General features: G+C 45.8%; 2 protein-coding genes across 2 annotated transcripts in view; one reads left to right on the top strand and one right to left on the bottom strand.

The window, feature by feature from the left end:
- Positions 1-26,281, top strand: part of DOCK1 (dedicator of cytokinesis 1) — a 1,358,032-nt gene that overhangs the window by 658,134 nt on the left and 673,617 nt on the right. The gene's annotated exons all lie outside the window — the stretch shown is intronic.
- The window catches only part of INSYN2A (inhibitory synaptic factor 2A), a 148,332-nt gene that overhangs the window by 59,312 nt on the left and 62,739 nt on the right, over positions 1-26,281 (bottom strand). The window contains exon 3 of the mRNA XM_086922570.1: positions 25,688-25,759. Coding sequence (XP_086778696.1) covers positions 25,688-25,759 — 72 coding nt within the window. The remainder of the gene's footprint in view (positions 1-25,687; positions 25,760-26,281) is intronic.

Raw genomic sequence — 26,281 nt, 5'->3', positions numbered from 1 at the left:
CAATCCCACCCAGACTTTTTCTCTGTTGCTTCCTTCCCTCCCATCCGTCCTTTCTCAGAGTTGCTGCCCCCAACCCCTCACCCCCTTTTGTTGCTGCTTGCCTGTACCCGTACCCTCTTCCCCAGTCCTTGCTTGCCTATCCTGCCTGAAAAATAAAGCACTATGGTGTAGCCCAACTCATGGCGTTTTTTTTCCTAACTTTACTTTTAGAGAGGTTGCGCAGCCAACTGCTGAACAACATGGATAAAAGTCATTAGCAAAACCAATAGCTATTGAATAGGCGAGACCTGTTGGCTTTGCAATTGCTTGTTATTAACTTCAATGTTACGAAAACCAGCAGAAGGAATACAGCTATCCAGACAAAGCTAAAATTTTAACAGAAACGTACTGCCTTTCTCTGTAGTTTTGAAACCTCTGGTGGACTTTAGCAAGGCATATTTGAGGCCAGACTGACGGCCTCAGAGAAACCCTTCTCAGATCCGGCAATCCACATACAATTTGATATATAACACATGCCTTTCTCTAACGATTGGAAATTATTTATGTCACACCCTTACCAGAGTGTCAAGTGGTTAATCCACCTTCGCTAAATAACCGTAATGCATTTCCCACAACAACTATGAGAATCAAAGAGGCTAAACTCTATGTGTTGAAAAGATTTGCTTCTGGCAGTCTAACCCTCTGCACGGCTAACACTATGTCAATGCTGTGCTGCTATGTCCATGCCCTTAGGATTTGGTAAAACTGCCTGTAATTAGTTTTCCGGATCACAGGAAAAAGCTTTTATCCGATTTGATCAGTGCTTGCTTTGCTGCTTCCAAATGAATCCTGACGCATGGCCTAGATTCTTCTGACATAATGTATGGCTTGATCCATGGAAACCTCTATCGCATCCCACTGCCACTCTTGCAAGTGTTTCAGGTGCTTCTCTGGAGGTATTAAAGTTGTACATGCAGATATACCTTTTGATGTTATATACCTATTTGGTGAAAACGCTGACTCCTCCTGAAATGCTGCAAAAACAGAAGTGGATCTAAGGGACATTATCTCCTGCAACACCAGGAGACCCAGTTCCTGCTATCTTCTGTTAGTTCTGCTGCCTCCAAATCTCTGTGCCACTTCCACCCCCTTACATCACCAGCTTCCACTGGTGGTGAGGGTCGCTACTTTCTCCACCAATTGGGACACAATCACAACAGATTGCTGGGTGATCCAGCCAATCAGAGATTTCTTTCTGTACTCTTATCTTGAACGTGCTCCTTACACCACAGCATACGCTCTGACGCCTACCTGAATATTGGAATAGGAGGTTCCTGCTCTCCTGAACAAAACAAAAGTGCCTTCAAGGTGGTGGCCCCTGGAATTATGGTGCATGAATTTCTACTTCCTTTACCTCTTGGTCCCAAGAAGGGCAGTAATCTTTAATCTTCACCTCTTCAACCTATTAAATAACTAATTAATTAAGATGCTGTCCCTGAGCAAACTGCTACTAGGCCTCAATGCAGGAGATGCTCTAGTGTCCCTGGGCCTTTAGGTTGCCTATTTTCACCACACCTTCCCAATAACAGACTTTAACAGAGGTTTACCATGGGGTATCAACAATATAAGTTTGGGTTTTAACAATTAAGATTGATCACTCATGTTGTCCCAAGGGTGCTAGCAGTTGTGTGCAGCTTCACTGCAGCGGTCAGAAGTTGACATGTCTATACTTGGACAAGCGGATAGTGAAGGTGGAGTTTCTTTGCTGGCCAGCACACTATGACCGCTCTTCACAACATGGGTTTTACTGCCAGTGCCCGGAAGTTTTATTTTCTTCCCACACAAAGGCTGAATTTTGTAGACAGACCAGGTTCCTCATGCTGCAAACCGAATACCTGCTGGTTCTGGTAGTCTCATGTTTTCTCTTGGTGCCTGGTCCCAGATGGCAGATGAGAGCACTTTAATGGTGTCTGCGACCGCTGTGACACAATGTATTGATACTTAGCTTTTCTTGAACCATCTCTGATGCACTGTAAACGGCAGGGTTAGCGTTTAATGTGATGTTTGTGCAGTATTGTAATCAACATAAGTTAAAAAAAAATGGTGTCTGAAAAACCAGTGGTGCCAACCCTAGGAAGTCCTCTCGGCTTAGTGCAGATGTTTGAATCAGTCCTCCTGGATATGCACCAATAGATGTGTCCCTCTAGTTTCTTGGTGATTCATTCCTTCAAGTCTCTGGAGGTGTGGGCTACCATGGTTACTGAAGTCTTGTGGTTGTGCTTAAGGTGCCCATCGTAGCTACATGATGGAGCAGGTCATTTAGTGTACAAAGTAGCAGTGCTTGCACTTAAATGTGCTGGAGTTTTAAGATTTCCATCTTGTTTTGTAGGCCTTTGTTCTGTGAAGGGAGAACCAATTCATGTGTGTTGGACAACTGCACCACTTTCCCATAATATCAACAGGCAGGGTGGTGTGAAGTATGGAATTCTTTTTTGGGAGGTGATTAGCCTGTGGTGTTATGGCTTATTAACCGGTCATTTTCTCATTGATGTCACACCTCTCAGGCCTCCTCAACATGTGGGCAGATGCTCTGAGTCACCCCCTCCTTAGATGACGTTAAATGGGTAACTTCACCCGAAAGTGACAAATCAATTTCTCCAGATTGTGGTGCCCATTTAAGAATCTTTTCCTCACAGCTCATAACAGGAAATGTCCTTGTTTTTGTGCTGAATACACTTCCTTCTGAATATTTCCATGGGGTATACTTTCAGGTTCAGTTAGTCACAGGAACTGTTTTATGCTTTTCCACCAATTACACTTCTGTTAAGAGTCCTCTGGGAGGTGAAGGACGATTAAGTAAAACTGATTCTGATCATCCCCAAACTGGGCAAGGAAGATTTGGTATGCTATGCCCCACTACCTGTCCTGCAAATGGTGCTCTCATAGCTAGATGATCAGGTTTATTGTCTGATGTTGCTTAAGTCATCCTGGCAGCTAGGAAATATGAAACAAAATCCTTTTATGAGGGACTCCCCAATACATTTGTTCTGTGGTGAGTGTAAGAAGGTGTCAACCTCTTTCAGCCACACATGTCCCATGTTCTGTGCATCACACTGTTTCTTGCCCAGTAGTGTCTAGCAATAGACAATGTCTAAGGTGATCTAACTGCCCTATCAGCTTTCATGAGTCTTTCTTACTAGCCTTCCTTATATAAGTGGCTACTAGTGGTGAATTTTCTGAAAGGTCTGCTTTATTTGACTGAAACACACACTATTTAAATGAGGGTCTAAGGGCTACTTTAATGACTCTGTACTGGATACATGCCCCTAATTACAGAACTAATTACAACAAAAGGTATCCAGGAGTCACAACCATGTTTCTCTCTTAGACAAACCGCTACACGACAGAAAATAAATTGTGAGTTGAACACAGTTGTATATAAACACCATTTAAATACACATACATGCAACATGCAAACAGGGTAGGAATTTTTCCCACCAGTTGTCTCTCTGTACCACCACTGTTACATCATTTGGGTTCTCCTTACCCAGGAGTTAGTGTACAAACAGTCACACTAGTTGGAAGATAGAGACTGTGTGAGTAAGGAGACTGACGTTAGTTATTTCACTGAGTGGTGTCAGTATGGTGTCGGTGTGATGTTTACAACTGAAAAAAAAGCAGTGCAAGTGAAAGTAAGTGAAGTGAGTAAAATTAGGTGGAACTGAGTAGAATAGATATTTTTAATGTTTCCTCTCAGACCCCTAAGCTTAAAAACAAGTGAAAGGTGAAAAAAAGTAGATTTAACATAATATCTACTCAGCAACTGGTCGACATGCTTCTGCATATATATGGAGTTGATCCTATGCATTCATCAGGACCTAGTTGTTGCTACTGCTGTACATTAACGTGAAGAAAAGGGAATAAAAGGAATTATATCACCTGTTTGTCAGGTGCAGATTCTCCACCACAATCTAAAATAGTCATGCAGGTAAGGAAAGAAAAAGAGAAAAACAAACATATTCGTCACAGAATGCACTCTGTAGTAGTGATATTCTTGTGATCATGTTTTTAACAATTCGATTGACATGATATCACTCACCCAATTTCTGTGGGGATGGCGCCTCACCTCACCTGGCTGCAGCTCAGGTAAATAAGGAGCACCGCTCTGTTTAGCAAAATACACAATCGTGAAAACACTCCACCAACTCATCTCAAGGCAAGATAAAGAGCATGTGATGTTTTTGGTTTCATATATCTCAAAGCAAAGTTAATGACCTCAATATTATTCATTACAATACAACAGATGTACACGTATAACATTGTGTATCAAAGGTCCAAATTACGTACAAGAATTCTAGTCTCTGGGTTTAATATACACATTTGAAAATTTGGTGGACCCCAGAGTCACTATTAATTTATGATGCCAGAGGCGGACAAAACCTATGTATTTTGCCGCTTCCTTTCGCGTTATCTTCTACCTCTCTTATGATGTAATGAACAGAGGAAGCACTGTCTCCAAGTTGTATTCCACAAAGTAGTATATCACACACAGAACTCGCTTTAGCCCCAAGTAAATATTGCCACGCGAGTGCTTGGGAGCCGTAATCGACTAGATTACAAAGAGCATGTGCCGTCTCTACTATTCACAAACAAATGCAAAGTAACCTAAATTTGGGCGTCTCAGTTCTTACAAAGATCGGCGAGCGAGCGCTTACTTGGGAGCCGTAATCGGCTAGATTACACAGAGCCTGTGACGTATTTACCAATCGCAAACAAATGCGAAGTGCCCTATACTTAGGCAACTCAGTTCTTGTAAAGATCGGTAGCTCCTCTATTTGCCACCAACTATTTTTCGATACTGTCAGCAAATGCACCCAAAAACGCCGCTCGTACATGTACCGGCGCATGCAACGGAGGAGAAGAGAAAAGAAAAGAAAACCCTCCAGCCGCTTACCTCTCCGTCGGTGTCTCCCAACGTCCCTCTGGGCTATACTGGGGAGGCACCGAACGGAAGAGGAAGCGGCTATTTCAAACGCGGCCCAGAGCGAGTGGGCATAACTGGGAAATGTAGTTTCCTCAAGTCGCGTGTGGGAGAAACTGTGTCTAACAAATCCATCCTTTTCTCAAAACTAGAGAAATTCAAGAAGGATTTAGCTAAATTTGCCACGGAAAAAGTGTACCCCTACACTAGTGATTCTTATGTGGCCCCATCATTCAATCAGAGTGGACGTCGAGGAGGTTCTAGCTATGCGACCTCAAGCTCCGATGAGAACTCAAGTGACTCTGAGACATCACAACGTGGCAATGGACACCCTTTCAAGGGACGTGGTAACAGAAGAGGACGAAGAGGAAACTTTAACAACTTTGGTCAGAACCAATTGGGTCTGAGATGCCCAAATTTAGGTTACTTCGTATTTGTTTGTGAATGGTAGAGACGGCACATGCTCTTTGTAATCTAGTCGATTACGGCTCCCAAGCACTCGCGTGGCAATATTTACTTGGGGCTAAAGCGAGTTCTAGGTGTGATATACTACTTTGTGGAATACAACTTGGACACAGTGCTTCCTCTGTTCATTACATCATAAGAGAGGTAGAAGATAACGCGAAAGGAAGCGGCAAAATACATAGGTTTTGTCCGCCTCTGGCATCATAAATTAATAGTGACTCTGGGGTCCACCAAATTTTCAAATGTGTATTTTAAACCCAGAGACTAGAATTCTTGTACGTAATTTGGACCTTTGATACACAATGTTATACGTGTACATCTGTTGTATTGTAATGAATAATATTGAGGTCATTAACTTTGCTTTGAGATATATGAAACCAAAAACATCACATGCTCTTTATCTTGCCTTGAGATGAGTTGGTGGAGTGTTTTCACAATTGTGTATTTTGCTAAACAGAGCGATGCTCCTTATTTACCTGAGCTGCAGCCAGGTGAGGTGAGGCGCCATCCCCACAGAAATTGGGTGAGTGATATCATGTCAATCGAATTGTTAAAAACATGATCACAAGAATACCACTACTACAGAGTGCATTTGTGACGAATATGTTTGTTTTTCTCTTTTTCTTTCCTTACCTGCATGACTATTTTAGATTGTGGTGGAGAATCTACACCTGACAAACAGGTGATATAATTCCTTTTATTCCCTTTTCTTCACGTTAATGTACAGCAGTAGCAACAACTAGGTCCTGATGAATGCATAGGATCAACTCCATATATATGCAGAAACATGTCGACCACTTGCTGAGTAGATATTATGTTAAATCTACTTTTTTTCACCTTTCACTTGTTTTTAAGCTTAGGGGTCTGAGAGAAAACATTAAAAATATCTATTCTACTCAGTTCCACCTAATTTTACTCACTTCACTTACTTTCACTTGCACTGCTTTTTTTTCAGTTGTAAACATCACACCAACACCATACTGACACCACTCAGTGAAATAACTAACGTCAGTCTCCTTACTCACACAGTCTCTATCTTCCAACTAGTGTGACTGTTTTTACACTAACTCCTGGGTAAGGAGAACCCAAATGATGTAACAGTGGTGGTACAGAGAGACAACTGATGGGAAAAATTCCTACCCTGTTTGCATGTTGCATGTATGTGTGTTTAAATGGTGTTTATATACAACTGTGTTCAACTCACAATTTATTTTCTGTCGTGTAGCGGTTTGTCTAAGAGAGAAACATGGTTGTGACTCCTGGATACCTTTTGTTGTAATTAGTTCTGCTTTATTTGACCCCACTCTGTTCACTGTTCTTCAATGGGACATGAATCTTGTCCTCATGATATTACCATTCCAGCCAATGCATAGTTTCTTGTTTTGACTTCTATCTCTCAACAGTCAGAAGCAATGATTTCAGCCTGTAGGGTTGATGAACTTGAGGCCTTCTGTGTCAACCACTGTTCTTTATAGACTGACTCCTAGGCATGTGAAATTACAAAACCTAAAGTGGGCTAAACATGTTAAGTCTCTGCCACATTTCATACAGATCCATCAAATGGTGCCAAAGTTTATTGGTAAATGAAAAATAGTTTGACCTCACCACCCTTTATCTTTGTCCCCGATTTGATCTACACAAAGCATGAAACACCGGCACTGGATGTAACTAGATAACAGCCTGCCACATTTGATGCAGACTCATTAAACACTACTAAAGTTACAGGCAAATTGGGGGGGCCCTAGAGGGCGCACTGCGGAATGGCTTGCTCCTGAGGCAGCTCCGCCGGACGGGCGCCTATTGCCGCTACAAATGCGGTGCTGCCGGTGACTACAGCACTTTTGATCGCAGATATCGATATCGGAACACCGTGGCCATGACCTACGAGGGTCCACGTTGCTGATAATGGATCACAACACTGTTCATGAGGAAAAACGAGTGTCCTGCTACTGAAGTCCCAAAATGGCGGCGCCCGCGCTCTGATATCAGGATGCTGTGAAGGTTGCAAGGTTCATGTAAAACTACTCTAACAAGATCTCCAGTGTCTTGGACGGACTACCTGTGACTGCAGATGGTAACGAAAAGCGAGTTGCAACGGAGAGGCACTGTCTGTGAGTAACGTATGTGATGCGTTACAAGTGTACTTGTTAGCGACTAAGATGGCGGCGCTACTGAAACGCACGGAGACTGGAATTGTGACTGCCGCATAAAAGGTGCGTACTTAACATCATGCAACACCAAGCTGCTGCAGACAGGCGAATGCACAAAGTGAATCGATTAGCAATTCGATACGGATCGTGATAGGGACTGCCACATATTACTACGATGCCACTCGCACGGAGGGGTACTCTTGTGATTGTGCTTTAAGATGGCGGCTGTGTGACTGGGCAGATCAGCTAATTCGCGTGTATACTGTGAACACTGTGAATGTACGTGTACGGCGATGCCCAGACAAACTATTTAGCGCATGGATGGTAAGGTTGCAGAACATTGCGGAGTCGGCCACCCACATCTGACAAAACACTGGTACGTCATGAGATGCGGAAGTAACGGGCCATATGCGATTGACACAGAGACCTCCAGATTGATACCAAGCAGCTAACTGTGCACGTCGGCTCATTTATTCCACACATGCGCTTTGCTGTAGTACGCCCCATGCTTGCGTGGGAGACGGATGCGACTTATCCACTGGGCTGGTTTGGGTGGTCGTTAATTGCTTGGAATGGTGCCCTTTCCCAACAATGGTCGTGATTGCAGGACGATATACAGCTGTTGTCGACCATTCATCAGTTCAATCTGTGCAGGACTGGCTGTTGTGTACCACCACAGTTACTGCGGACCTTGATGTTGCTGCCAGGTACCCCTTCCAACATACATATCTAACAGTCTGAATAACCATACTGGAATATGGCGATTTCCCTATATAGAGCCACCTACATCAACACCGTGCTTACGCGCGGGAGATTGAACCTCACGTATCGTGCAAACAACATGGGTAAACCGGAGAAACAACAGTCAAAGCTCCAATTCGAAGCGAAAAAGCAAACCAAGGGTGCCACTGCCCTGTCAGAAGCTGAGGGAGATAACGAAACGGAGGAAGGTGGCGGCATGGGAGGCGTGCTTCATGCAATTCAAAATAGCCTACAAGAAATGAATGGGAAGCTGGATAATCTAACACAGAGAGTGGACAACATGGCTGCCAAACTGGACAAGCATGGAGAGCGGCTCGTGGAGGCGGAGACAAGAATCTCGGCGGTGGAGGACGAATCCAGAACCACCACTAAGTCTTGTGCAAACATGGAAAAAACGTTGGAAGTCCTACGCAACAAGGAGGAAGACTTGGAAGCTCGATCCCGCCGAAACAACGTCCGTATAGCAGGCCTTCCGCAATCGACCAACATTGGGAAAATGGAACACTATGTGGAAGTTTTGATCAAAGATCTATTTGGAGATGAAGAGCTGTCGTCCGTATTCATTGTGGAACGTGCACACCGGTCACTTGCGCCCCGTCCAAAACCTGGTGCTCCCCCGCGAATCATCATTGCCCATTTGCTAAATTATAGGGACAGAGATACAGTTCTGAGGTTGGCGAGAGAGAAGGGTGACATCAACCATCAGGGCAATAAGCTGGAGTTCTACCCAGATCACACTATGGCGGTACAAATGGCCCGCAAAGAATATGACCCAGCGAAGAAAAAACTACGAGAGCTGGGTATTGCATATGCCATGGCACCCGGCAAAACTCAGTCAATCACGCAGGCCGAACCACGATCCTCTCCATGCCACAAGCTGCCCAGAATATATAAAGAAATTTGGTCGCAGACGCAGGGTGACTGGGCGTGAGGACCAACCAAGTGATGAGGATTGAGTATCTCAAATAAGGTAATAATGTTCGTTTTCTGGCCCAACTGAATCGGGGATCTGCGTTTCCTGTTTCATGTAAGTCCTCGACGTTGGATATACTGCGCATTTGTTACTCACTATTCTACATGTGACAACATCTGTGACTGCTGTGTGCTTATGCGATCTTCTGAGTCACACTATGGTTGTACTTAACAGATGCCGAGACTGAACGAGCATACTGCATTTGTGATATTGCCTGTTGTGGCTCCATGTTCGAACATTGCTTGCCTCTCTTTAGAACTGACGGGGGTAAATACCCGGTAAAGAGAGGTTGACTGCTGTGTGTACCTTTGTGAGCAACCACTTACTCCCTTATACTACTGTGATGCCTTACTGACACGCGTACTGGTTTTCATTATGGGGCACATATACTGTGGCGGACCTATAACACGAGCTTGTAGTGGGCCCTGTGGTGGGGTCTGCGTCCAGACGCTGCTTTACGATATATGCCAATGTTGAACGATCGTCCGGTATAACACCTGCCTGCAAGCTGTTCATTATGTCTGTTGTTGTATAGTTTGTAGCACTATTTTCACATTTAGTGTCTGCGGTTGTGCACCTATCCACATCCACGCTGTGGATGGAGACGTGCGAATCTGGTGGACCCCTTATGTGGGTGTTCTCCTACAAGAGTTTTTTCTATTGTTTTGTTCACTCAGGGATATGGCTTTGGCAAGGTTGGGATGCTGAAGTGGGAGGGCAGGGACTTTGGGGTTTGTTAGTTGTAGATCACTGTACCTAAGACGCATTGCAAACTCCAGTTCACGAAAAACGACAGTATTCAATGTTTGCCAGATTCTTGGCACTATGCTGCCTCACAAAATGTTTAGCCAGATTACTCTGTCACAGTTAGGATGCCTACTAATGTGGTAAAATCTACGCAGTTAAACTTCATTACCTGGAATGTGTGGGGCCTAAATAACCTGAAGAAAATCCGCCAAATATTTGCCTATTTTGATAGACTGAACATCGATATAGCATTCCTCCAGGAAACGCACATTGCAGCTAATGCAACGTCCACACTGGGTTCTAGGTGGGCTGAGGCGGTGCACAGCTCACATTTCTCCTCTTACTCAAGAGGTGTCAGCATTCTCATACGTAAAGGTGTCCACTTCAAGGTCACACATTTTTTGAAAGACACGGATGGTAGAAGTGTCATTGTGATTGGCATTGTACGTAACCAGAACATAGCGTGGATAAACGCATATGGTCCAAACATAGATGACCCTGAGTTCTACACTAAAATGTGGCATATCATCTCTGAATTACAAGTTACGAACATTGTATGGGGTGGGGATTTTAACATTTCTCTGAGGGAGGGACTGGATCGCTCACCGAACACTACAGAACCGCACAAACGGGCTCTGGCAGCTCTGCAGGATGCTATGCTAGATTTACTTCTAAATGACATATGGAGGGTACGACATCCAACTCTCACTGAAGCCACGCACATAACTGTGGCGCACAACAGTTGGTCACGGATTGACTACTGGCTGGGGACAGGTGAAATTTCTTTATGGACCACCTCTGTGAAACACTTACAGAGTACACTGTCTGACCATAGCCCAGTTCTGTTGACCCTACAAATGCCATATTACATCTCCCCTCCTTTTACTTGGAGGTTCAATGCCGGTGTGCTTTTTGACTCGGTATACACGGACACCATACACAAGGCCGTAGTGGAGTATTTTGACCTAATGGTCCCACGACCGAGGACCCATGGCTCCTATGGGAAGCATTCAAAGCGACAATAAGGGGGACATGCATCAGCACAACCGCGGGAATCCTCAAAGACATTAGGCAACAACTAAATATTCGGGAAGGTAAATTGCGCGATTTAGAGCGACGGTATGAACACACGAGAGACCCTGCCATATTAGGTGAAATCAAATTGACTCTGGTAGAACATCAAACATATGCCATGGACGAACTTACATATGTGTCGAAACGCAGGCTGGTGAGAGCGTATGGGGAGGGTGGTAGGGCTGGGAGGGCACTGGCACAGAAAATCTGCACAGGACATGCCCCGCAATACATTCACGCGGTAAAGGACCACGCTGGCACTCTCAAATAAGACATAAAGGGTATACTAGATGAGTTTAATGCATGCCACTTACGGACAGTTATATGAATCACGCCCCACGGTTCAAACGACTGACATAATGTCTTATATGGCGGACATTGAAATTGCATGGCTATCAGATGCGCATAGGGTATATTTATCTCAGCCTGTTATGATAGAGGAACTCACGGGTATTTTTAAATCCCTCCCTAACGGCAAGGCACTGGGACCAGAAGGATTCACGGGTGAATTTTATAAGGCATTTGCGAATCTACTGGCCCCACATCTAGTTAGAATGTACGGTGCTGCGCATGAAGCCCAAACTCTTCCCCCATCATTGCGTGAAACAATGCTGATAGCTTTGCTGAAGCCGGGTAAAGATCAAGAACAATGTGATTCTTATAGACCCTTATCACTTATTAACGTAGATACCAAGATTATAGCGAGTGTAATGGCTACACGACTCAAACCTTTAATGCCACTTTTGGTTAAGCCAGGTCAATCTGGCTTTATTCCGGAGCGGTCCACGACACACAACACACGTACACTATTTGCACTATCCCACTACCTGACCCCTGAGACGAGAACAGTGGCAGTTCTACTGGATGCCGCCAAGGCGTTTGACACGATTGAATGGACATATCTCCATGCCGTCCTAAAACGCATGGGCTTTCCGACTATGTTCACACAGTGGATATCGATGCTGTATACTGATCTCTCTGCCTGCATAAAAATAAACAATTATGTCTCGGACCCTATCAAGATAAGTAGAGGCACCAGACAGGGATGCCCTTTGTCCCCAATACTATTCGCACTGATACTGGAGCCCCTCGCATGCAAAATTAGGCAACAACATCATTACTCGGCCCTTCAATTCCCGACGCGACCCCTACATATCTCTTCATATGCAGACGACATGGTACTATATGTCAAGAATCCAGTACAGCACCTTAACCCCCTATTACATAAATATATAAAATTTGGCCAACACTCAGGACTGCAAATCAACTGGTCCAACTCACAAATTATAGCACTGACGGATAGCACTATCCCATTTGCTTTGCACTACCCATTAGAATGGCAAGAGGAGCTAACACGCTACTTGGGGGTGTTGTTTCACAGGGATCCAGAATTAGTCATTCGCACTATGGGAGAGTCATCTCTTCGTTGGAGGAGAAGATCAATCGCTGGAATAAACTACCGCTATCACTAGCGGACAGGACTGCAATAGTCAAAATGGTGCTTTTACCAAAGTTCCTCTATTTATTTAACAACATTCCAATTAAGCCACCAGCAGAAGTATTTAGTACTTAGTCTCATCTGGGCCGGCAAACAAGCCAGATAAGAACTGCAAACGTTGTCTCTGCCCTATGCACAGGGTGGGTTCAAAGTACCTGACTTCTTTCTCTACTATTTATGTGCGGAGGCACAATTTGCACATTACTGGTATCATGAAATACCATTCATGTCACATATTGCAGTCGAAACAGGTGATGCGTTTCCTATCCCCCTGTCGGCCATACTGCCATATAAACGACCGCCGTTACACGCTCGAGATATAAACACCATTGACGCCACTAATGAAGCCTGGCGACTGATGGGCAAGAAAGCTGGTAAACTACCATTATATGCACCGGCCTTACCACTACCGCACCATCCGGCACTATCAGTCACCCAGGAACCTGTTGGCATGAATTCACTTCGACAGATACAATGGGTGATCTATATATTGAGGGTCAGTTTAAGCCACTAGAGAGCCTAAGCTATATTAGCAATCCAACACTATTATTCACATTCACATATTACCGTTTTCAAAGGGCGATAAAAGAGTTCTATCAAACATATCCGTTGGAACCCCAACAGATGTCCTCATTGCAATTTATACTAACGGCACCTACTGCAGCACACATGGTCTCGAGATTATATACCAAACTGCGGGAGGATATAGCAGGTAACACTGAGAAAATGAGGGCTAAATGGAACACCGACCTGGCTGAGTCTCTCTCTCCTGAGGAATGGTCCGAGACCTGCATGTTGACTGACATGCTGACACCAAATGGTAATCTGAGAATCATTCATTAAAAATACCTACACCAAATGTATTACACTCCGCAGAGGCTTTATAGGTATTGTTTGTGTGCAGATTCTAAGTGTAAAAGATGCTGAAGAGATGATGCTGATTTTGTTCACCTGGCATGGCATTGCAAGAAAGTTGCAGACTACTGGGTTCAGGTGACGGAGGCTCTAAGCACTATGTTGGGGACACACATTGAATGCACGATAAGAGTGTGTCTGTTGGGCCTCGTTCCTCAGATCAGAACAAGGAAGCGCAACTTCTGTGTTGTAGCGTTGCTGATGGCAAAGCGCAGAATCTCACTCTACTGGAACAGTAAAAGATGTCCAACGATACGGAACTGGTTGGAAGACCTCACCTACTGTAAAGATACACTGATAACATATGAAGAGGAGCTCCCAGCTTGATCACGACCCAAAGACTATTGGTTTTATTTACTTGATTATTTTAAAAACGCAGTCGCTGGAACAAAGTGAGTGAAGTATAGATAATATAAATGACGTGCTGTCTGAAGCATAAGATGCACTTGTGCAAGTGATGGGAGGGAGAAGGCTGTGGTGCAGTGGTTGATGTTTCTTTATTTATTGTTTATTTTGGCTTTTTTCCTATGCTTAATTGCAAATTTGTATAACTGCATATTTGAAAATGCCAATAAAAAAAAAAAAGTTACAAGCAAAATAAAATGTTAATGCTCACCCCGATGGATTGGTACATCCTTTAATGCATTTGCCAATTTTCAGCAGATTCATCACAGTGCCAAATTAATTAGCAAACAAACACTTTTTAGCCCCCATTATGGTTTCCCCATTCCCTTCATATTTCTGTACAAATTTGAACAGTGATATCAATATTCCTAGTGCATTCCAAATTCCATATGTAATAACTCTAATAGTAGAAAAGTTGTAAGCAAATCAAAAATGGCTTTTCAACTAACTAGATACACAAAAGCATTAACCATGTAAATTTCATTCGGCACCTTTCTAACCTATCAAAAACTGTTGAATGGATTTAGACCAAACCCTCAAAGGCAAACTTTTGTGTTAAAAGTATAGCTTTCATGGCAGATTTTGCATAGATACTTTCAGCAGTGTTGGTGTAAGTGTAACATTTGCTAAGGGTGGGAAAAATGGTAACAAACATTTTATTGACACACCTTAATATTTTTTTCCTTGCATGGGACTGCCCTAAACTTGGCATGATGGAGCTCAGTTGAATACACTAAGTCAGGACAACATTTGTTGCATATAGGTCCATGGGAGCAAAGGTTAAAAGCAAATAAAAAATGCCTTTTCAACGGAAAGTGTGGGTGAACAATAAGCACAGTCGCAACAGTCATTGTGCTATACATATACACATATGTACATGAAAATAAGTATTTTTCTGTCTTTCCTCACTGGATAACAAATTCCACTGAATGATAACTTAGCAATATATATCCAAATGGAACAAACAAGAAAACGCCAACAAGTTTCGGTTCCATATTGGAACCTGTCTCACATAAAAAAAAAAGATCTGACAGGAAATCAAAATGTCAAAGATTCACCCACCCCCGTCGGACACCTACCTTGCAAGCAAGCTGGTGGTCTTGAAAAAATGCACAACTAATAACTGCACCTCGGGGTTTTGCCATAATGCACAACATGGAAAGTAGCTCTTACAACATAGGCTTAAAGAAGAGAGAAAATTCCCCCCAAAAGTATAGAAAACTTTCAATGTGTGGTTTAAGATATTCCGCACCTCACAATGGGTACTAAGTGCTACACAATGCTCCAGAACTTTATAACGACATACATACACACACACACGCACACGCACACACGCACACACACACACACACACCCACAAACACACACACACACACACCCACACACACACACACACACATATATATCCTGAATATTTAAAGGAGAACATATGTCTAGATAGGTTTACACAATGTTCCTATTAAAATACCTGCAGAAAGAGAACACTGCATAAGAAAATATTTCTTAAAAAAGTCCAACACCGATTATTTTCACTCAAATCAGAACTGGAATCTCAAATGAGAATGCAGACAGAATTTTCTTGGCTTTACTTTTTCTCCACATTCATGGCAGTAAAATCCAAATACATAATTAACACCAGTTTTATAATTATGTATACACGCATAAAAGAAATTTGATATTTCTGTTAGTGATACTCCAGAGCTCAGGGGGGTCAGTATCATAGTCTTTGCATCAGGATTACAGAGTATTGTAGAAACAAAATTGAAGAACTGAAGAAGAAGTGCTAAAGAAACCCAAAATGAAATAAAATGAAACACATATACAATCTCGAAGCAGCTTCAGATAATGTGTCTTAGGCATCATGCAGTCCAAGTGTCTATAATTCCTTTCCGCTGTTTGTCACTCCTGTTAAAGGATCCCCTCTACCATACACGGCACAAAGCCCCCCCAGGCTCTCAATTCCAGCACACAGCTCACTCAGTTTTATTCAACAGATACAGTCTCAGTGGTTCCCATATGTCCCTCGCTGTCGACCTGGTGGGCACATCCTCTGCATAGACGATGAGATTATCCCGACAATAATACACCAGGTCAGCCAGCCATGCCTTGATTACAGGCCTGCGCCCCTTTCCCCATGTGATTGCCACCCTGCGCGCAGCCAGCAGCAGCGCCAAATGCACAAGAGTGCCTCTCGTCCCTCTCACATGCGGCACACAACCCAGAAGACACACTAGAGGGGTGCAAGGGAGGTCCACTGCGGTTATCTCGCGTAAGCAATCGACCACCGAAGCTCAGAAGTCTGCCACCTTCCCACAGTTCCAGGGTAAGTGCATGAAGTCTGCATCATCCTGTCCACGCCTATCACACCTTGCCGACTCCCGCAACCCATACCGGAACAGTCGCGCCGGAGTGTAGTATACCTGATGAATGTACTTAGAGTGAATAATAATTGTGATTACCATTCATACAGAGTTTACCCGTTAATCCACAAATGTGCTTCCAATTATCCTCGGAGATAGCCTCAGGCAGACAATCATTCCATTTAGTCCAGCTCTTGTCTTCTGCATCTACCGTCTCATCTTTAATGAGTTTATAGAATTTGGATATCAGCCTCTTATTGTTGGGGACTGTGATAACCGACTGCAAAGACAATAGTTCCGGGGGCTCAGCCGGAAAATTGGGGTAGTGTACACGGGCCGCATGCCTCAATCTATGCATCGCGAAGCGGAAGAGGAGGCAGTTCTGTATTAAAGTTATCTTTTTCTAAATCTTTTGATTGGTGAGATTTGACCTCTTCCCCATCTCCCCATTTTATATTTTGTAGACTTAAAAAATAGCAAATTAACATACAATTCTTCTTTCATTCCTCCACAACTTCTTATGACTGTATTTTATAATCTAAAAGAGACACGTTGGTGATAGATTCCTAAACTTAGAATATCCCCAGGCATCAGACTGGATCCGGAAAGTTTTGCTTAGCAGTACCCCTGCACGTCAGTAGGTGGCGTCCTGCATCTCCGCGTCGTGTGCGCTGAGATGACATCACGGTTGACTACTTAGGCGCCACCCATGTCAGTTCTTTCCTCTTCTGCGCCAGTAGGCGAAGATCCGGTTAGAACACGTACCTCAGTCATTTTTTTACTATCTTTTGAGACTTTTGTCTCTTATTGGTTCTCTCTGGTGCTAGGAGGGATGCCTGGTTTTAAGTCTTGCAGGACCTGCCGTCGCAATATGTCGGTGGCGAACCATCATGACGTCTGTCTCTACTGCCTGGAGCGCAACCATGACTCCAGGTCCTGCCTGGACTGTAGGGCTATGGCCCGAAGGCCTTGAGGGAGCGGCGCCGGAAGTAAACTGAAATCCAGGGATCCAGGGGTCATTCCCATGACCGCTCGCAGAGCCGTCATCACCACTCCTCGGGTTCCAAGTCTTCACACTCGGATTCGGGTAAGAGACAGCACATAAAGAAGTCGAAGAAGCGTTTTCGCTCTCCGACATCCCCCCGTCGGTCCTTGGATGCGGAGGAGGGGGACAGGGGCTCCGCCCCTGCGGCTCCTTAGGAACCTGGTGGAAGTCCCGCGTCCGTCGGCGACTCCCGCACAAATGCAAGAATTTCTTGCTGCCATGGACTGCCTGCTTAGGGCTCGGGCTCTCGCCTGTGCACCTTTGGGCAAGCGGTCCCATGTCTGGATCCTGCTGGTCCGTTGGCTCCTCTGGCGGATCCAACTGCGGCACCGCCAGTGGCTCCGGCCTGGCGCCGCAGGATACTGCGCCCCTGGCTTCGGCCTTGGCGCCAAGAGTTCCCATGCTGCCGGCTCTGGCACCGCCCTCGGCGCTGCAGTGGATTCCACGGGTTCCGCCTCTGCCCCAGTTCCCGGAGGGATTTGTCCCTGCCTGGGATCAGAGTTGGGAACCCAGTGCTGTTTCTTCCTTCCCCGGTCCCTGCCCCACTGCCGAGGCCTGTGCCTCCGGCGCCAGTGGAGGAGGATGACTGGGCAGGGTCTGAGGACCCGCTTGCTCATCAGTGTGATTCTAGGCAGGACTGGGTGGATGACTTGGAGGGGTTTGCCTCTCCCCCGCTCTCTATGGAGGAAGGCGCGTCTTATACAGTGGTGCTCCGTTGGGCTGCTGAGGTCCTTAACCTCGATCTTCCCACGGTGACCCTAAAGAAAAATTTCCTCACTGAGGTGCTTCAGCCGGCGTCAACTTCATCGGACCGGCTACTGCCTTTCAATGATGCCCTCACCGAAGTCTTGTTGGGCACTTGGTCACAGCCCGCCACAGGGGCCTATGTGGATAAGTACAGTGCCCGGAGGAGGTCCAGACTGTGCTGTCCCGGGCTGTGGCTGAGGGTAAGGATGCGGTTAGATTTGCCATTCGTTGTAGCTTGGATACCGCGGACTCCCTTGGTAGGGCAATTTCCACGACCGTGGCGCTTCGGCCCAAGCCTGGGTGAGGTCCACTGGGTTTTCCCTGGATGTCCAGAGCTCGCTCATGGACATGCCCTTTGACGGCACTCGCCTGTTTGATGATAAGGCAGACACGGCACTGGAGCGTTTTAAGGACTCTCGAGCTACAGCAAAGTCCTTGGACCATTCCGCACACGCCCGGCCACATCTACGTCTCATACCTTTTGTGGCCATGGCAGAGGCACCCCTGCCCATTCGGTCAGTCAGAAGCCTGCGCAGAACTAGGCTCAGCGTCCCTGTGGGCGTGGAGGCCGCTGAGGTGGCTCCAGGGGCTGGCGTGAGGTTCAGTCCACCTCCACCCCGTGACGTCTACCTGGAAGCCTTCCTAGTCTGAGCTTCGGGTCGCACCATACGCCAGTGGGTGGCAGGATTCGTCATCACCTTCCCCATTGGCGTTCTGTCACTTCTGACAAGTGGGGTACTCCCTCCCCTTCGAGGCTACCCCCAGGCCATGCCACCTCGGTTCCACTGCTTGTCAGGGGAACTCTTTGCGCTTCTCCAACAGGAAGTCACAGTCCTCTTGGCTAAGGGGGCCATCGAGCACTTTCCTGGGCCGGAAGTAGGATGTGGTTGTTATTCCCACTAGTTTCTGGTTCCCAAGAAGGACAAAGGGGGTTTGTGCCCATCTTGGACCTCAGGGACGTCAATTGCTTCCTCCGGAAGGAGAAGTTCAAGATGCTCACTCTGGCTCAGGTCTTGGCTGCCCTTGACCCTGGATGGTAGCGTTGGACTTGCAGGACGACTATTTTCACATCCCCGTCCTGTAGGCCCACAGGCGCTACCTGCGGTTCATGGTAGGCCAAGAGCATTTTCAATTTGCCGTGTTCCCCATCGGCCTTACCAGTGCCCCTTGGGTGTTCATGAAAGTGATGACGCAGCTCATCTGCACAGGTCAGGGGTGTCAGTCTTACCCTACCTCGATGACTGGTTGTTGAAGGCGGCCTCACCCCAGGCAGTCGTCACCCACCTTCAGACTACGGTCGACCTCCTGCATTTGCTGGGGTTCTCCATCAATGTGCCGAGGTCACACCTGAGCCCCTCTCAGAAGCTCCCCTTCATCGGAGCAGTTCTGATTTCGACGCAGTTCCGGGATTATCCTCCTGAGAAGCGAGTCCGGGATATTCAGGCTATGATCCTGATGTTTCGGCCTCTATCCCGGGTTTGTCAGCATGACCCCCTGGCGCCTGATGGCTTCCTGCATCCTGCTAGTGCAACATACCAGGTGGCATATGTGTGCTCTGCAGTGGGACCTGAAGTTCCAGTGTGCACAGCATAAGGGCAACCTGTCCAATCATGTTCAGATCTCGGAGGGCACTGCACGAGACTTGCGGTGGTGGCTCACGAATCGCGATTGGGTCAATGGCAGATCCCTCTCCCTTCTCCAATCGGAGCACACAGTGGTGACGCATAAGTCCCTCCTGGGATGGGGTGGACACTTGGGAGAGGTGAAGATCAGAGGCCTCTGGTCTCCGGCGGAGTCCCGGCTCCACATCAATCTTTTGGAACTTCAGGAGATCAGACTCGCACTGAAGCATTCCTTCCCTCTGTCCGTGGAACTGTAGTGCAGGTGTTCACGGACAACACCACCACCAAGTTGTATTGCAACAAGCCGGGCGGGGTGGGGTCCTGGACCCTTTGTCAGGAGGCTCTGCGCCTCTGGACATGGCTGGAACATCAGGGCATTACCCTGGTTGTTCAACACCTGGCAGGTTGTCGGAACACCAGAGCGGACATACTCAGCCGCTGGTGCTTGATGAATCACGAATGGCGTCTGAATTCGGATGTGGTGCAAGGTCTCTTTCTGCAGTGGGGAGAGCCTATCAGGTACCCCACAACGCTTACCTTGTCTTGTGAAGTTTTCTCGCAGAGACGACAAGAGCTACCACCCCTTTACCCACCTGACCCCGTGGAATACGGAATACCCAGCAGGGAGGAGATGGAACCAGGGAAGGGAGCCAGAGATGTTGGGGCTGGGGCAGGACCAATGATGTGAGCTAGCAGGGAGACAAAGGGACACCCAGTTAGGAGAGACCCCACACCCTTCAGTCCAACTACGCCTCTACACAAATACCAAAGGATAACTACCTGGTGTACAACACTGTAGGACTCTGGATGTCATCATGTGTTTAGGGTAGAATAGGAGGTTCTAAGCAGCCTGCAACCCAATGTCAGCGTGATGTTAGGAAACCTTTACAGCAAGAGCTCCAGTGCGGCGTTATTTACCCCAAAGAATGCGCTCCCGCGTGGTACAAACAACTAGATATAAGGCGCTCCTGCACTGGTGAGCCCAAATGGAAGCAAGCGCTCCTGTGCTGGTGAGCCCAAATGAAAGCAGGCGCTCCTGTGCAGATAGGTGCAACCAAAGGAAAGAGGCAAAGAACACAATGGAAAGTAAAGCGCTCCTGTGCTACACGCGTGCAAACAAAGTAATGTATCTGACCTGCAAAGCAAAGCGCTCCTGCGCTACACGCGTGATGAACAAAGTTAAGAATGTAGTCTAGAAAGCAAAGAGCTCCTGCGCTGAGAACCGGGACGTTCTCGGACTGATTGGCAAGGAATATGAGGACGCTGCAGGAAGCAGGAGTCCTCCGAAATACCTGTTGGTCGAAGGCTGGGCAGGCAGCTCCGACGGGGATCCAAAGTATTCGAAGCGCCGATCCAACGGGAACCGCAGGGTTTATGCGGATTCCCCCGGAAGCGCTACAATGGAGGAGGCGGTCTCATGCGCGACTAGACCGCGTCTCAACTTCCGCCCGGAAGTGAGTATCGCGGTTCCGTACGTGTGTAGAGGCGATTGCCAGGGCGGCTAACACCGCAACATGACAGAGCCTTGGTTAGATCTATTCGCCATCGAAGAGAGAGTGCAATTTCATCAATTCTGCGCATTGGAATTTCTAAGGCGGCACTTGCTCCGCGACACTTCATCACGAGTGGAGCTGCGGTCTGTTGTACGCCTTTCCGCCAATACCACTTCTGCCCAGAGTGCTGAAGAAGATCAGGTGCGACCGGGCCCAAGTCATTCTTGTGGCTCCAGATTGGGCACGAAGATACTGGTCTCCTGAGCTACTCAACATGGCGATTGATCCCCCGACCCGACTGCCCCTTCGGGAGGATCTTCTGTCGCAGCAGCAGGGAACGGTCCTCCATCCGAACCTGTCTAGCCTCCACCTCCATGCGTGGAGATTGAGCAGTGACAGTTGACAGCTTTCGATCTTCCTCCCGAAGTCTGTGATGTCATTCTGGCGGCCAGGCGCCCTCCACGTAAGCGGTGTACGCCTGCAGGTGGAACAAGTTTATGGCATGGTGCACAGATAAGTCTGTGGATCCCCTTTCTGCCCCTCTTTCCGAAGTTCTTCTGTTCCTTATTTCCTTGGCCTAGCAGGGCTCTGCTCTGGGCACTATCAAGGGTTATCTTTCTGCCATCTCCACCTTTCTGCAGATTCCGGTTCAGCCTTCTCTTTTAAGTCCCCGGTTGTTAACCGTTTCTTGAAAGCCATCACGCACACGTTTCCTCCTGTGCCGTTCATAATGCCTCAATGGGACTTGAACCTTGTCTTGTCATATCTGATGTGTGCTCCCTTTAAGCCTCTTCATAACTGTCCTTTGCGTCTTCTCTCTCTGAAAATGGCTTTCCTGGTAGCTATCACCTCTGCCGGAAGAGTGAGTGAGCTACAGGCCCTATCTTCTAACCTTTGTTCTAAACCTTCTTTCCTTTCTGTTCATCCGGACAAGGTGGTTCTAAGGAACCTTCCTTCTTTCTTGCCAAAGGTTGGCACGCCCTTCCACATCGGCCAGACCATCACTTTGCCCACCTTCTTTCCGCCTCTGCATCCTTTGAAAGAGGAAGAGAGGCTCCACCGTCTGGACCCAAAACGTGCCCGCTCATTTTATCTGAAACGCACACAGCAGTTCCGGGTGGATGACCAGCTCTTTGTTGGCTACATGGGTGCCAAGAAAGGTCGGGCTGTGCACAAACTGACCATCTCTCTGTGAGTCGTTCTCTGCATCAAAGCCTGTTACTCTTTGGCCAAGAAGGAGCCTCCGGTTGGCTGCGTGCCCATTCTACCAGGGCGACGGTAGCCACTACTGCCTTGGGACGCGGCGTTTCCTTGCAGGACAATTGTCAGGCAGCTGCGTGAGCCTCGCTGCACACGTTTACCAAGCATTACTGCCTTGACAGTCATGTCCGGAGAGATGGCTATTTTGGACGTTCGGTTCTCCGTGACTTTCAGATGTAATCTTGTTCGCAGAACCACCACGGGGTTGGTATTGCTGGGATATCTATTCTAAGGTAAGGAATCTATCACTAACGTGTCTCATTCAGATGCACAAGTTACTACTTGTGTAACAAGACCAGGGATGAGGAATTCCTATAGCCCCACGCCCAGGACATATTGTTTGGGGTCAAAGGCAACAAGTTTTCATATGTATTTTGTCCTTGGGACAAGTGGGCCCAACCCCCTGCCGCAGAAACCCTTTGGCTGCCAGTTTGCAGTACCACATTTTGGATCAGGGAAGGGCACTGTCTGCAGTTTAGGTAATATTGTTGTCCATATGCTAAGCTGTTCAAACTTGTATTTATGGTTCATTATTTTAGAGCCTTTATTATTAGGGTGAGTGCTCTAGTTAATGTTGTAAGCTCTGACTGCATTACTGACAGCGGTTCCAGTATTAAAATGTGTACACATGTTCAAAGTTGAGCAATATGAGGCTATTATAATGCTCCCAGAATGCTCTCTGATTTGAAAGCAAGATTGATGATTCTTTGCTTTCAAAATAAAATGTTCATAAAAAAATGAAAGCAGAAAAAAAACATTTCTTTAAACCACTGTAAAATTGTAGGTACAATTTCTTTGCAGCATAATTTAGTGACGTGTTGATGCATGCTAGTATTTCCCAAAAACATTCATATTGGAAAATCAGTGTAACCAGTTTTAATAAGATTATGGGAAATAAAAATAAACAAGCAATGGCAAAGCCAGTAGGTCTGAAATTGGTGGTCAGCTTTTTAGTTTTGTCAATGTGTGACTTATTTTGGCATGGTTTTTGTTAAAACCTCATTGGTGTAGGAGCCCTCACCATTATAACAAGCATTGGCAAAAGCAAAAGTTGTCTTTGGTCTCAAAAAGCACACAGCCACAGCAGTTACTGGCACTGAACAAAACTATGAGGCGAGAGAATGGTTTTGGTGGGTGTCAGGAAGTTTGGCGCTCTGCGTGTTCCCAGAATGTGGAAGGTCATGTGGTAGTTCTAAGACGGTGCAAGACAGGTCAGGGGAACAAAACCAGTTGAAAATAACCCCTGAGTAGACAGAGAGTGTGGCTCTCTAGTCAAACGAAAATGTAACAAGTGTCCTGTGTAAACGACAAAAAGTACATGGTTCTCAGGTGAGAACTAGAATAAAATGATACTTCAAGTGGAGTAAAGTAATTCAATACTGTGAATTTGAAGAAAGAGTTTTAATGGTTCTGAGTGGAAAATCAGTACAGACAAGAGCACAAAGCCGACACGTGTTTTGTCACACCGTGTGCGGGTGGTGACTCATCAGGGCTGGCGTTAAGCGGCCTTGTGTGAAAGGACGCCACCTACAAGCACGTTGTAGTGCGGGGCGATCCTGGGTACTGATGGGGACGAGCCAAGACGCTCGCTAGGGAAGCTCAGGACGGGCGAGGAGCTAGAATTCAAGCAGGACACGGGTATGTGCGGGCTGCAACGGTCCTCATCCGGGTAGTGGAACAAAACTACCTTGTGTGCCGATATGCTCCTTGTGAAAGAGCAGAATGCTGTCACTCACAGTGAAGCCAGACGATGCAGTGAGAGAGACCGTATGTTAATAAACTCAAATAGTCACGGTCAACGCCAGATCAAATTAGGGGCCCAATTATTGAAGAAAGTCTCCAAAGTGCATCCCTGGTATATGTCCTTGAATTAAGTGCATCTATACGGCTTTCTTGAATTCCCAAGAATTTACAGAAGTAGGACAAGAAATATTACTCCTAGAAAATATTTGTGAACAGCATTTTAGCATGAGCAAAAGTTGCATATGTAGATTTTGCTCATGCGAAAATCTGAGTGTTTGCATGTTCACTTTCCCTCCAACCACTTTTTTCCCCCAACTCTGGAAGAAGGTTTACGTCTGCCGTTGTCGGGGGTAAACTGCCAACATTTCTCAGTATGAGAACAGGTTAGAAAGAGTTGTTGAAAACCCTTAAAACATCTAAGTTAGTAGGTTTGGACAGACACAAAAGGGCATTCTAACCCTGGAAGTATGGCTTACCACTTCATTTCAGCCCTAGTATGTGGATCAGAGGAAAGGTGGCAACATAAGGGGATTTGCAAGTATTCAAACACTACTATGGTATGACCCTGGCATAATCAGAGAGGCTATATTAGAGTTCTTATATAATGAGATTACTGCCATAATTTATCGCTGCAGTACATGGCACCAAAGGGACAAGTGGATTTTGTTACAGGACAAGTAGATTTATGAAGTAACTTGCCCCATGGACAAGTAGATGTTTTATTAAATTATACACCCCTGAAGACATTAGTTAGTGATAGATTCCTTACCCTCCCATCCTCCCCGTTCTGTGAACAGATTACTAGGGTTAAGGTCATCCCTTTCAGGGCCCTAGTTTCAATGCACCAGTGGTCAGTATCTTGCATGGCTCTGTATTCCTTTCGCGGAAAGTTGTGTACAGAACTGACGCCAGCATGCATGGGTGGCCCCTAAGTAGTCTCCGTGACGTCATGCCGGCGCATACGATGCCAGCGACGGAAGCGGAGCCGCAGGATGCCACCTACTGACGCGCAGGGGTATTGCTAATAAAAATTTCCGGATCCAGTCTGATGCCTGGGGATATTCTAAGGTAAGGAATCTATCACTAAATAATGTCTCTTACAGATATATCGTTACACAAGTAGTAACTTGTGCAGCGGTGCACATTAATAGAGTAGAACTTAAATAAGAATATCTATTGTATGCCCGTTATAATATTAGAAAAGTCCACTATTTTTCTTTAACTGCAACTAAATCTCAGTGGGTAATGGCGAATTCATGAATTTTCTTAGTTATATTATTTGAACGTTAACTGTATGGAGGTAATCATGTTAGCTAAAACATACATTTCCACACTCCTGTTTCTGAATTTGCAATAAAAAATACATGTGTTTTTAAAGGATCATTTGTTTATTTTCCTTTAAAAAAATTAGGTTTCTTCAGTGTGCTTTCTTCTTATCATTATTTTTGTATTGGTAAGGAAGTCTTACCTATAGATAATACAGGCACTGTTCCTGCACGTGTCACAGTTAGCTGTGTCTTGACCGGTTCGATACGACAGCCTACAGAGCAAAGCAAACAACATAGTTACTGTAAAGACAAATAATTGTTCCAAATATAATGTATGCTTTTGTTGGTATAGAAATCCCACAAGAAGCAACAACCCCACCCCCCATGATATTTATGTAGTAGTGTGACCATTTTTAAAAACATTTATTCTAGAGTTTTCACTTAATATTAGGGTTTAGGAGAACAACTTCGATTTCACTTTTGTACGTCTATTTAGAGTGCCAGTTGGAAATTTCTGTGTGTACAGCTTCCTTGCTCTTAACACTTTTGGGTAGAACTCTTATTTTTCTTAAAGCAAGGTTTAAAAATACCCTTTATAATTCCTTATCTCTGATGCCTAAATAGATCCTAACCATCAGAGCCTTTGGATATACACAGTCTTAGACAATAAATGTTACAGCTTTGTTGTATTAAATAGGTATAAAAGCAGAGGGATGGTATATATTGGTTGCATCGTTTATTCTATATTGTTCAATGGCAGAAATATCGAAAGTGGATCTTCATTTAATGTGTAG

Source organism: Lissotriton vulgaris, chromosome 5, assembly GCF_964263255.1.
Source record: "Lissotriton vulgaris chromosome 5, aLisVul1.2, whole genome shotgun sequence".
Taxonomy (NCBI): Eukaryota; Metazoa; Chordata; class Amphibia; order Caudata; family Salamandridae; genus Lissotriton; species Lissotriton vulgaris.
This window is presented reverse-complemented; position numbering and strand designations above follow the sequence as displayed.